We start from the raw sequence: 13,292 nt of genomic DNA, 5'->3' as shown, positions 1-13,292 counted from the left end.
TAACTCTTCCCTCTGAGTCAGATCCTTTCTAAAATAACTTACTCTGCTTTAATCCACCCAATCTTCATTTCACACCTCTTGTAGGTGCCCCATTGGGGAATTATTAGTATATTAATAAGGATTAGCATTTTATACTCTGGGCACAAGTTTCTGTCTCACCCTATAGGTGTAAAAGCCTTATTAACAAAACAAGTAAAAAACTGATTAAACAAAAAAAGTGCATTTTACACAATTTTATATGTACCGGTATAAAAAGTTTTTAACTCACACTTGCATTATTTTACTAGTTTTAGTTTAACGAATGAGACAATATTAGCAATTTGAGTGAATATATTATCTAAAGGAAAAGTAAAGCCTCCCAGCCATTTTTTTTTTTTAGTTTTAGCAGCAGTTGACCTAGGATAATAAAACATATTTCTGATACAAATCCCTATATTATGCAAAATAGCATTCTTGTATTTAGACCATTATATCTTGTTACAGAATTGGAATTGCACAAAGATGTAGGCAGATTTAGAAAGCCCAGGTTATCCAGGGAAAAAATGATGTATCATTTTCCTAGGTAAAATAAACCCCCTCCCCAAAAAATTCCAATTTGATGGCAGACTCACAGGTGTAGTAAGGGCTAAAGACAAATTCAGAAAAAAAATGTCATGCAATGTTTAAAAGACAAATTCACAAAAGTGGAGATAGAGGTTTGTGAATTTGGAGGCAAATCTGACACTTTTATCTGCACTTTTATTTTGTCTCAATATCACCACTTTTGTGAACTCACCCCTTAGTGGTAGTGACCTTCACAACAAGATACAAAAACAATAAAAGGTACAACGCACGCACGCACACACACACAGAAACAGGAAATATTTATCATTTTCTATAATTTTCTACAATAGGTATGGGACCTGTTATCCAAAATGCTTGGGACCTGGAGTTTTCCAGATAAAATCCATACCTTAAGTCTACTAGAAAATCATTTAAACAGTAAATAAACCCAATAGGCTGGTTTTACTTCCAATAAGGATTAATTATTTCCTAGTTAGGCTCAAGAACAAGGTACTATTTATTATAACAGATAAAAAAAGGAAATCATTTTTAAAAATTTTAATTATTTGGCTAAAATGGAGTCTACCGGAGATGGGCTTTCTGTAATTCAGAGCTTTCTGGATAACGTGATTCGGAAAATAGTTCCCATACTTGTAGTGATATTTCCCTAGTATAAAGATGTAAAAAAAAAACCAAAAACAAAAAAAACAGTGCGTTGTAGGACTCTAAAGGCATGAATTTATCGAAGGTCCAATTGCAATTTTCTCCAGAATCCAGAAAATGTTGAAAATCTGGTTAAATATACAAAGCATTTACCCACATTTTTTTGTTCCTAGAACAAAAACCTACCATTTCCAACTAATTCTGCAAAAATCATAACCACGGGAACATTTTCTGACAATTTTTTTTCAGTTCGCAGAATGTGAAAAGCAAATATTTTTAACCCCCAACTTCTGAGAAATCTGTCCTTTAAAAGGATCTACCATTGCGAAAAAAGATATTTCAGTTCTGTTTCTGTCACATGGAAGTCATAGGGCAGATTATAAATGCATTTGCTAAGTGTTTCCAGTGAAGATCAATACTGAAAGCAAAAGAAAATTGAGCAAGACCAGTCTGTACTGGGCTCAATGTTGATTTGTTTCTTTTCCTGCACCATTCATTGCTATGTGGTAAAACATGAAACTGCACAGCAAACATAATTAAAGACGCAAATGGAGCATTTTCATTTCTGCTTTGTTGGGGGTGAGTAAAGTGGTGGTCACAACGTCCCTATGCCCCATTAGCATTAGAAGAAAGCTGCCATATTGCAGGTGATTGCCAGTCTGTTTACCAACAAAATATTGCCCCATGTTCCACTGCCCTTAGAATGCAATGGGTTTAGTTATGTACCATATAACATGGTTTAAAGCTGACTGCACTTATAATCACCTGAGATAAATCTGCCTAACTTTAGTTATTTAAAGGAGAACTAAATCTTAACTAAAGAAGTAGCTAGAAATTATGTACATTATGTTTTGGGCTTTTGTACCAGCCCAAGGCAACCACAGAGTAGCAGTAAAGATCAGTGTCTCCAAAGATGCCCCAGTAGCTCCCCATCTTCTTTTCTGCTGATTCACTGCACATGCTCTGTGCTGCTGTCACTTACTGAGCTTAGGGACCCACTCACAATATACAGTACACATAGGGGGTTATTTTTCAAATTATGAATTTATCTCAATACTTTCTGAAAAAAACTCAGACCATTATTTATTAAAACACTTTCCCAAAAATTTTGTTTGCTGTAAAAAAAAACTCGATTCAAGATTTCTTCAGATTGTTCTTTCAATTTTCACGATTATTTCAGATTTTTCACTCCGAATTTTGCCCAAAAACATTTGGGGTATTGCCAAAAACCCAGCGCACATCAGAAAATCATTGGGGCTTCTCCCATTGACTTATATGAAACTTCGACAGGTCTGAGATGCCGGATTTTCAGATTCGGACTTTTCCCATCCTCTGGGTTTAGTAAATTCTGAAAAATTCGTGATTTTTTTTTTTAAAAGTCCGATTTTATAAATAAAAAAAAATCACGAATTTTTTGTGATTTTTGCATTCGCAGTTTAGTAAATAACCCCCATAGAATAGAAATGTCACGATATAAGGCTGATTAGTAATTAATACAGATACTGTAATTACTACATGGCAGCACAGATACCAGTGCAGTTAGCATCAGAATTTAATAATCAGCCCTGTAGCATCAGTTTATATTAAAGGCCAACCTCATTTTCTGCTGGATAATTAGTGACGACCCCTAAGCTTAGCTTCTCAACAGCTGCTCAGATCTCAATGAGCATGTGAGTGTCACAGACACTTTCCAAGATGGTGACCCCCTGTGACAATTCGAAGTCCTATAACATTGCTGCTATTGAGAAACTGAAACTTTAGGCTGGTGCAATAAGTTCAGTATATATAATATGGCATTTTTAGCTGTATTCATTTCTAGGGTTTAGTTCTCCTTTAAGCACATGATTAGTGCTACAATGATCCTGGCTCATATGTTTTCTTCATCCATTTGACTTGATATCTCTCAGAGCAATAGTTCCAATCAGCACTGGACAGGTAGTCTAACTGAATTCTGAACTTTACAGTCTGTTTTATTACAGAAGCTTTAAATAACCTAAGTGCCATCTTGTATGTTGGCTGATGTACAGATCGTGTAGTAATGGAAATCCAAAACATGAAATTTGTGTTTCTGAAGGCTCAGAATTTTTTTGCTACAGGGAATGTTCCAACACTTGTAGGAAAAAAAGGAAGGCACAGTGAAAGCAATTTTTTTTTTAAAAAACCTAAAAATTAGAGTCTTTTCTTCTCGGAGGCCTTGATTGTGGCATTACTATAATGTCATCAGAATCATCTGAAGGCACTTCTTCATCATGTTGTTGCCTCCTGCCTAAAGCTGAGAACATGAAAACAACATTAGCATAGCATACATGGAAATTACTTGCTTTTTCAGTAAACCAAAATGATATTATCATACCTGAAGGTGGACGTTGAGGTGAGACTTTTAGAGACCCTGCTTTTTTAACTCTTGATTCTGCCTTCTCCTCTCCAAATATCGGGTCGTCGGTGCATTCGTCACTGCTTTCACTCGCTGTGATGCATTTGACATGAGAGTTTCAATAAAATGAGGAGTGAATGAAATAAAGTTTCTATAACAAAGGCAACCAAGTGTAAATTGCCATCTTGTTTCAGGTACACGATCAGAGGGACACCTCCGTTTTGTTATAGCAATTGTTTTATACTTAATTTAATGAGATGAGCAAACAGCTTTGGGCTCTATATTTATAGAAGGTATGCTTGGGAATCTCTATTGCAGTTGTTTTAAAACTGCGGTGCTGCATTTGGTACTCGTAGATACACATGAAAGCGCAGCTTAGAGGTCAGTTATGGTGAGATTTGGGATGAACATTTATATGCTGACTTGGATATGGATAGCCTTGACACAATGGGCCAGATTCAAGTGAGAAAAAGTGAACATGGTTAATCCCGTGAAAACTCATAGACAACGTTCAATTAAAGGAAAAAAAAAAAACTTTTCTCCAAATTCATCTCCAGTTTTTTCCCAGACTTCAATACAGTTTTCACGTGATAAACCGTGTGGTAAGTTTTTCTGAATTGAATTGCATCTCAAATTGAATCTCGTCCATGACTTTTCATATGATAAACTATTTTCTCATTAAATTGAATCCGGACCAATGTCTGAATGGCTGTTACAAAAATGCCTGTTGAACTAAGAGGGGTCCTGACCACAGGTTAGACACCCAGTAGGGGCTTGAACCAAAAACGTATGACAGCCAGTGCTCGATTACCCCAAAAAAGTTGATAAGCACCTTCAAGGTGTTTCTGCCTGCAGAATTAGGGTAAGGGTACGCCCTACGATTCGGGGAGATTTAGTTGTCCGGTGACAAATTGCCTCTTCTTCTGGAGACAAATGTCCCCAAAAAGCCGATTTAGATTCTTGCCTGCGGGATGGCACTCGTGCACTTCGTTTTCCAAAGTCACCAGAAGTTTCCTCGTGAGATGTCTGCCATGTTTATTGCCTTAATTAACATCTAGATTTTATCTGCTTTATGTAACAAATTAATTTGCAGTAAAATTTGTACCAAAATGCAGTAGGGGTCCGATATTATTTGGGATTTTGTAGAGACAAAGCCTAAAGTGAAGTTTGGGGTTCATATAGATTATGTATAGTAAAGATGTTTGTTATACAGTTATATTGGAAGAAACTGAGCTGCTGCACACACTAAACATTGTAAGGACGCGTAACCCATTTAATAACCCTTTATCATAATTTACACAGAGGTCATGCACCATGTCACCAGCTTCAGGATTGAGTGCAGTAATACATTCTGCTATCTATTATAAGGATATTTGTTAGCAGTTGTTAACTGTTACTATTTTGTCCTAAATACCACTGAAATATAGATAATAAAACACATGAGAAATCACTTTTAAGCAGTAGAAATCACAAAACGCTGGGTATAAAGTACCTAAAGAGTACTGGACATCTTGGCTGGAGGATATCCTGGATCTTGGTGATCTCATGCTTTCTCTGCTGCTTTTCCTGCTAGAACTTACTCTAGCTGTCAGATCGCTAAAAAGAAGATAAAGAACTGATTTGTTTGCATCTTACAAAGGCTCACATTTGTGGAGTGCATTTATGTGAGTTTCAAGTGGCTTTTCAGCTCACAAAGGATTATTTCCTAAGCTGTTTATAAAGCACAAACCAACAAACGACATTTCGAGAATATTTTACACAGTAGTATTTGGTATCTGTAGGAAACCACCACATTAGAACTTTTTCATTATTATTTATAATATTTAGGGGCCCATTTACTTAGCTTGAGTGAAGGAATAGAGGAAAAATAGTTTGTGTTCTTTTTGGCTACTTCGACCATCGAATGGGCTACTTCGACCTTCGACTACGACCTTCGACTTTGAATCAAACGATTCGAACTAAAAATCATTTGACTATTCAATAGTCGAAGTACTGTCTCTTTAAAAAATTGTTCGACCCCCTAGTTCGCCACCTATAACCTACCAAGGCCAATGTTAGCCTATGCGGAAGGTCCCCATAGGCTTCCTAACAATTTTCTGATCAAAGGAATATCCTTCAATCGATGGATTAAAATCCTTCGAATCGTTCGATTCGAAGGATTTAATCGTTTGATCGAACTATTATTCCTTCGATCGTAGGAATAGTGGTAAACCCTTCGACTTCGATATTCAAAGTTGAAGGATTTTACTTTGACGGTCGAATATCGAGGGTTAATTAACCCTCGATATTCGACCCTAGGTAAACGTGCCCCTTAAATAAATAGAGATGGAGAGTATATTCATATATTCCTTGCTTAAAAAAAATCTGATTTTATGTAGCATAATGCCAACTACACTCCCTTTGATTGATTTATTAATGCATTCTGCACAATAAATCATAATGGTACCACAGAAATTCTGCAAAACACTTTGTCTAGATTCATTATTCAGATATAAAATGGTGAGTTGATTGTGCTGCATCACTGCTTCATTCCATTTCTCAAATTAGGAACTTAAGGAGTAGCACATCTAGCCTTCTTTTTTGTTGAGCTTTACTTCTCCTTTATGTTTTGGGGTTTTGTACCAGCCCAAGGCGACCACAACTCTTTAATAGTGAAGATATGTGCCTCCAAAGATGCCCTATTAGCTCCCCATAGTTAGTATGATCATCTCTGTATATATATCTATATATATCTATATATATCTATCTATATCTATCTATATCTATCTATCCTTGATAAAGTTCCTAATAAGGACCAAAACTTGGACTTTGTACAATGTGTTAATAAATAATTGGAATAACTTTTATTGGTCATATATTGTTTTTGACCTTCTGCATAGGAATGCATGCACTTAATGAACTGATACTAAAAACTAAATACCCTAAATAAGGTAAGTTAGTAAATAAAGTGATATAATACCAAATAAATCTTTATTTTTTCACAAGTATTCCTGTGGAGTGCAGTACTATGATTTGTTTTCCACGAAAATACTAATTTTTTTGAAGGTGTTTTTTTTTTGGTCAAAAATATATATTTTTTGGGTCAAAAAAACCTGTTTTTTGAGATTTATTATACCCCAACCCTGGAAATAGTGTGAATTCGAAAATAATAATAATCTAAAACCTGTCGAAGTCATGTAGGAGTCAATGGCAGAAGCCCCTTCAACAATTTAAAGATGATAATAGCCTTCACGATGTTCGAGTTTTTTTTCAGAGGGTTTTGGCCGAATACTCAATTAATTAAAGTTTTCGGGTTGTATACCCCCGAACTCGAGGATTCTCCATTAAGAGTTTTCTTAAATAAGAAACCATTTGAGTTGTGAATTCATTTGAGGTATAAAAAAAAACCTCTAAAATTCAACCTTTGATAAATAACTCCCTCAGTATGTTTGCAGTTCCACCATACAAACCCAATTCTGTTGCAAATTAAAGAAAGCCGGGGGGGGGGGTATTTATCAAAATTAGAATTTGTGACTTTTTTTCTTAATTGACCAAACTCAAATCTGCACTTGATCCATTAAAAAAAAAAAAAAAAAAAAACCACACACACAGCGCAACTGTATTCAACCAAATTTCAAAATAATTTGAACATACAAAATTGCTTGAATTCTGCTAGGACAATTCCCATTGACTTCTATGTGAACTTGCCAGCTTTTAGATGCAAATTTTTAGATTCAAGTTTTTTGAGCTTAATGGGGCTCATTTATCAACACTGGGCAAATTTGCCCATAGGCAGTTACCCATAGCAACCAATCAGTGATTAGCTTTTTAAAGCCAGCTGCAAGTACAACAATGAATACAACAATCTGATTGGTTGCCATGGGTTATTGGCCATGGGCAAATTTGCCCAGTATTGATAAATGACCACCAATATCTCTTGAAAATATCTGAAACCCAAATTCAAATTTGCAAAAGAACACTTGATTCGTGGTAAAACTTGAATTTGAATATTTATACATTGTCTCCTAAGCATTCAGTCACAAAATGCAGCGGACTGTTCTGGTATTTGTACCTGCTATCGAATAGTTTTTTGCGAGCCAGGTGTCCTCTAAAAGCGGCTTGAAGAAAGCTCACAGCATCATCTTCATCCTTGCTCATATCTTTTAAACTGTGGTTTTGTGATGTATTGGAGCCCTGAAATAAAATAACACTTTTGGTGTATAAGTGGAGACGGTGGTCCAGCAAATATTCCAATAATTGTATTTGTATAAGTATAACAATTCAGGATATGGAGATTGTGTTTGCAAATAAACCAATCATGCAGGCATTCTGCTTACTGTATTTGTTTTGTCACATTCTCAATGATGTGATTCTGTTCACCTATTGCCCTTGGTAACTACACTGCACAGAAACAGATCTATATAGCACATTAGAATTCTACAGGGAACATTGAAGTAACTGCATAATTCCAAAAGACCAAATACCGCATCTATTACCCGGAGAATGTCTGCTCCTGGAGAGGGTGATCGGGGGTCTAAAGATGAGGATAATATGGTTTGTCTGGCTAAATGCCCTCGAAGAACTGATTGAAGCAGCACGGCCGTCTGTGTATACAAAAAGGTGAGTTAGACATATATAAAAAAAAAAAAAAAAAGGTTAGTTCAATAAAATAGTAGCAACAATAAATGATGTTATGCAAGAACTATCATTTGCCTTAGCTGTGATTGGGCACAAATTAGCCATTTCTGCCTCTATTATTGGCTAAAGGCTGTCACAAAAGTGTCTCTTCTGCTGACACTTACCATAGGCAAACATAGAAAAATTCTCTTTCATTCTGCCTTAATTTATTATATCCATATGATGTATATGGGAGGTACATAAACCAATGCAAAATAAAGCATTTTTTGTACCTAAATACCTTCTAAAAATCAATTACAATCTTGAGGGGTGGGTTTTAAGCGGCCTATATGAATTGCCACAGTGTGTGTGTATATATATATATATATATATATATATATATATATATATATATATATATATATATATATATATATATATATATATATATATGTATGTATGTATGTAAGATACTTGGGCGTCGCAGGTCGAGGGGCACTATCAATTGTCCGTTGGACAATGCTGTGTTACAAATAAAAACACTTTAATTCACCTTTACTACAGTGTGCTGATCACTGTATCGATTATATATATATATATATATATATATATATATATATATATATATATATATATATATATATATATATATATATATATATATATACACACATATCTATATATCTATATATTTTTTAACCCTAGTTTTGAACTGTAACCCACTCAGCATTATCAATCTGACCAATGAGATCACTCTATTCCACAGTATCAGACAACTACTATTCAACTATATTTTGAATGATTTGCCTAAATTTCTTTAAAGCTTTCCAGCTTTCAAATGAGGTCACTGACCCCAAGAATAAAAAACGATTGCTCTGTGAGCTTAAACTTGTATTGTTGTTGCATCAAATCCGCAACGTTTGTACGATTCGAGTTTTCGTTCGATTTTATAGTTTTTTTTTCCCAACTCGACTTATTGTATTGATAAATAAGATAAAATTGTGGATGGGACTTTTTGTTTTAATAAAAATATTAAATAAATTTGAGTTTTAGTAAATAATCCCCTTAAAAGTTAAGGTGGAACAACTCCTTTAAACTTTTGTGTGCGTGGCCAGCTAAAGTCGATTTTAATGAACAGAACTGTGGCGAGCGCATCCAAGACACATTTAAATCTATCTGAAGATTATTTATAAAATATTGCTATATGGAGTAATAACAAAACTGATTTCATCTGCACTACAAAATTAGCATGATGAACGAGGATATAAACAGGACTTTTTAAATCACAGAGTTTATGCATTTTGAATAAGTTATAACTCTACTAATTGTGTACACCCTGTACACCAGACATGAAAAAAAAAAAACAAGAACAAAAAGTACAAAGAGGAAGAGGGAAAAAGTCCAAAACAATCATCTTAAACCTTTTTATAGTGAAAAACTCATAATGAGTTCACAGACTATAACTCACAATATAATTAGTAAATGACCATCAGTCTGCTGATGTCATCTGCAGCCAATCAACTGGCTCTGCCGCTTACATTTTTTGGTTTAATGGAGGCCATCTGGATCTTGTGTAATTTATGATCGGTGCAGGATTGGCTACAAACCCCAAGAGCTCTACAAGCCCTTAAATCATATATGGTTTACTGAGTAGTTCTTAGATTCTTTTTTTTTTCACTAAATCCCACAGTTTACAAATTAGTTCAAACTTTGAGCACTTTGGAATATTAAAATTTATATCAAAAGGCACGGCAAAGCTGGAGGTGGATGAAAAAGAATTCTCAACCACAAATAAAATTCATGGATGACCATTAAAAAGGATTTTTTAAAAACTCTTTTTAGGGAAATAAAGGTTTGTATCCTAACTAGTTATATGCAGGTCAAGAAAAGCTTGACCCTCACCAGACTCTAACATGCGCCCACCCGCACCCAGCTTCCCTCCTCCTTTTATAGACCTGCACCGTCCCGCTGATGACATAACAAAAGGGTGGGAAGGTGTGTGCTTAAAAAACGGAAGCCGGCAGTCTAATGACAGGGAGAGAGCAGGCAGAAGAGCTCAACCCGAACCTGCCCACGACCCTTAAACGGTGCAGTGAGGTCGGCCCAAACCAGCGCATATCAGGCCAGCCAGCACATCGCTACTACAAACCATAACACTCTATGTAACAAAGGCCACTTGCATTTTACTTAAAGGAAAACTAAACCCTAAAAATTAATATAGCTAAAAATGTCATATTTTATATAGTGAACTTATTGCAACAGCATAAAGTTTCAGCTTGTCAATAGCAGCAATGATCCAGGACTTCAAACTTGTCACAGGGGGTCACAATCTTGGAAAGTGACACTCACATGTTCAGTGGGCTCTGAGCAGCTGTTAAAGCTAAGCTTAGGGGTCGTCACTAATTATTCAACAGAAAATAAGGTTGTTCTGTAATATATGCTGATGCTACAAAGATGATTATTAAAGGAATTGTTCATTGTAAAAAAAAAAATCAGCTCTCTTGGTTTACACTGACTGGTTACCCTGGTTACCAGGCAGTAACCAATCAGAGACTTGAGTCTCTGTAGTGTTCTGGCTATTATGTTACACATCCAGTCACTCCAGTCTTTATACATTACATTTTTGGCTAACCAACTATATTAGGAACATTTTTTATTTTGCACAGCCTCTCTATTTACCCAGTTTTTATTTTTATACTGAACTCTTCCTTTAAATTCTGATGCCAATTGTACTGGTTTATGTGTTGCCATGTAATAATAATAATCTGTATTAAATACTACTCAGCCTAGTATTGTGATATTTATATTCTGAGTGGGTCCCTAAGCTCAGTAAGTGGCAGCAGCACAGAGCACATGCAGTGAATCAGCAGAAAAGAAGATGGGGAGCTACTGGGGCATCTTTTGAGACACAGATCTTTACTGGTAAAGGGCTGTGGTTGCCTTGGGCTGGAACAGAAGCACAAAACAATGTACAACATTTTCAACTACTTCTTTAGTTAGGCTTTAGTCCTCCTTTAAACATATGCACTATTTGCTGCCTGTAAGGGATGTGTGCCAATTTCAATGATTAGGGCTCATTTTCGACCACGGTGGCAGCCGTGCTTAATTGCCCTCAATTATTAAAGGTACTTGTGTCAACATACACTCCTTGCCAGTTTAATGACACTAAAAAACGACATCAACTGGGCTTACCAAGCAAAGCTGGAGGAACATGGGGGTAAAGGTAGAGGCAGTGGAATAATAACTGCTTGCCGGGCCCCTCTGCTAAAAAAAAACCTTTGAGGGTCCGGCACACTCAGCTTCCTATCCTTATGTGTGCACGTGCATTCTAACAGTGTGCAACGGGTGTGCGAATATTCGTGGATAATTGCAGCTATAGAGGAAGTGGACTTCCAGTGACCTTGGGGGTCTGCTTCCTCTATAGTTACACCACTGAGTATAGGAACATGGGGCAACAGCAGCTGGGAAGATGCAAGGCATAGATCTACATTTATTTTGATATAAATAAATACATGTGGCTTTAAGCCTTGCACCTTCCCAGCTTGTGCTGCCTCATGTTTCTCTACCTTTTGCTTGCCGAAACATTTCACAGTGAATCCGAATGCTATTGGAACTGGGAACACTAGTGAAAATATGAAGAAGGTTGGTAGACATATCTAATCTTTCATTGAATGCATCACATATGTAAGCACAATTGTATCACAACTACATCAGGCTCAACTTCCCCTGGTGCCAGCAGTGATGCTGAAATGATTGGGAAAAAAATATGCTGCTTTATGGGTAACAATTGCGTCCAAAGTTAAGGTGGCCATACACGGGCCGATAAAAGCTGCCGACAGACCAAGTCGGCAGCTTATTGGCCCGTGTATGGGGGCCCCCGACGGGCTTCCCCGATCGAGATCTGGCCGAAAGTCGGCCAGATCTCGATCGGATGGGGTTAAAAATCCCGTCGGATCGCGGCCGCATCTGTTCGTTGATGCGGTCCCGCGATCCGACCGCCCGTTTGGCGAACGCTAGGATCCGATCGTTGGGCCCTAGGGCCCACGATCGGATCAGCCCGATATTGCCCACCTCAAGGTGGGCATATCGGAGGGAGATCCGCTCGTTTGGCGACATCGCCAAACGAGCGGATCTATCCGTGTATGGCCACCTTTACACTTTACACGGGGTGCAGTAAATATATGACCCCTATTACCTCTGAAGCAGTGTTTCCATACTGCAGGGCTGACTTCTTGGGGCTAGATTAGACTTCTTCTAAGGCTAGATGAGGTAAATATTTACTTACAGCCGTGAACACTCCTTACTGATATTTAATATAACTAGAGCCTTACAATTAAAACCTTTACTGTAGTAGCCGTGCTTCTTAACCTGCAATTAAACTTTAATGGGCAGGACAGTTTACAGGGCCCCATTTTGTAAACTAGCAACAGCTTGAGGAATTTGTTGGTTACACAGTTTCCTGTATGTTTAACAGGAAACTCACTTTTGGTGTCATGTCTTATAAATAAACAAAATCACATGCACAGCGATCTAAGTATTATCTATACACCACCATCCAGTGCCAGCCAGCAAGATAGCCACTGAACAGAGTATTTAAAGCATTATTTAAGCATTATTTAATACTAGAATACCTCATTTTAACATTCAGTGGAATTAATAAAATTGTGAATTTTTTTTTTTAACGCGAACTTACCTCTTCCAGATCTTCCAGATCTTCCAGATCAACATTGTCTTTCTAAAAATAAGAAATGTGAAGTATTATATTTTCAGCCTTCTAACATATTCTACCATACCTACAGGCAGTAGTATGCATCAACATCAAAATAGCAAACAGCAGTCTTGCTCAAAGGAGCTTAGGGCAGAGACACATGAGAAGATTCGGGGAGATTTCTAAATCTAAAAATCACTGGCGGAATGGCACTTGGAGCGTTTTGCTTTCCGAAGTCGCCCGAAGTTTCCTCGTGAGGCAACTTCGGAAAACCAAGAGCTCTGAGTGCCATCCTGTTGACAATTTCGATTCTAGCCTCCGGGAAGGCAGTTCGGGGAGAGATGGTTTGTTGCCGGGTGACTAAATCTCCCCAAATTTTCACGTGTGTCTCTGCCCTTAAAATCTAGA

At 36.9% G+C, this 13,292-nt stretch overlaps 1 protein-coding gene across 1 annotated transcript in view; it reads right to left on the bottom strand.

The window, feature by feature from the left end:
- Positions 1-3,155: 3,155 nt before the first annotated feature.
- The window catches only part of iqce.L (IQ motif containing E L homeolog), a 31,557-nt gene continuing 21,420 nt past the window's right edge, over positions 3,156-13,292 (bottom strand). Inside the window, exons 19-24 of the mRNA XM_018236356.2 lie at positions 12,870-12,911; positions 8,056-8,163; positions 7,632-7,753; positions 5,073-5,176; positions 3,560-3,673; positions 3,156-3,478 (exon numbers count right to left, since the gene is read on the bottom strand). Of these exons, the coding sequence (XP_018091845.1) occupies positions 3,369-3,478; positions 3,560-3,673; positions 5,073-5,176; positions 7,632-7,753; positions 8,056-8,163; positions 12,870-12,911 (600 nt within the window). The 3' untranslated portion in view covers positions 3,156-3,368. The remainder of the gene's footprint in view (positions 3,479-3,559; positions 3,674-5,072; positions 5,177-7,631; positions 7,754-8,055; positions 8,164-12,869; positions 12,912-13,292) is intronic.

This window comes from Xenopus laevis, chromosome 9_10L, assembly GCF_017654675.1.
Source record: "Xenopus laevis strain J_2021 chromosome 9_10L, Xenopus_laevis_v10.1, whole genome shotgun sequence".
Taxonomy (NCBI): Eukaryota; Metazoa; Chordata; class Amphibia; order Anura; family Pipidae; genus Xenopus; species Xenopus laevis.
This window is presented reverse-complemented; position numbering and strand designations above follow the sequence as displayed.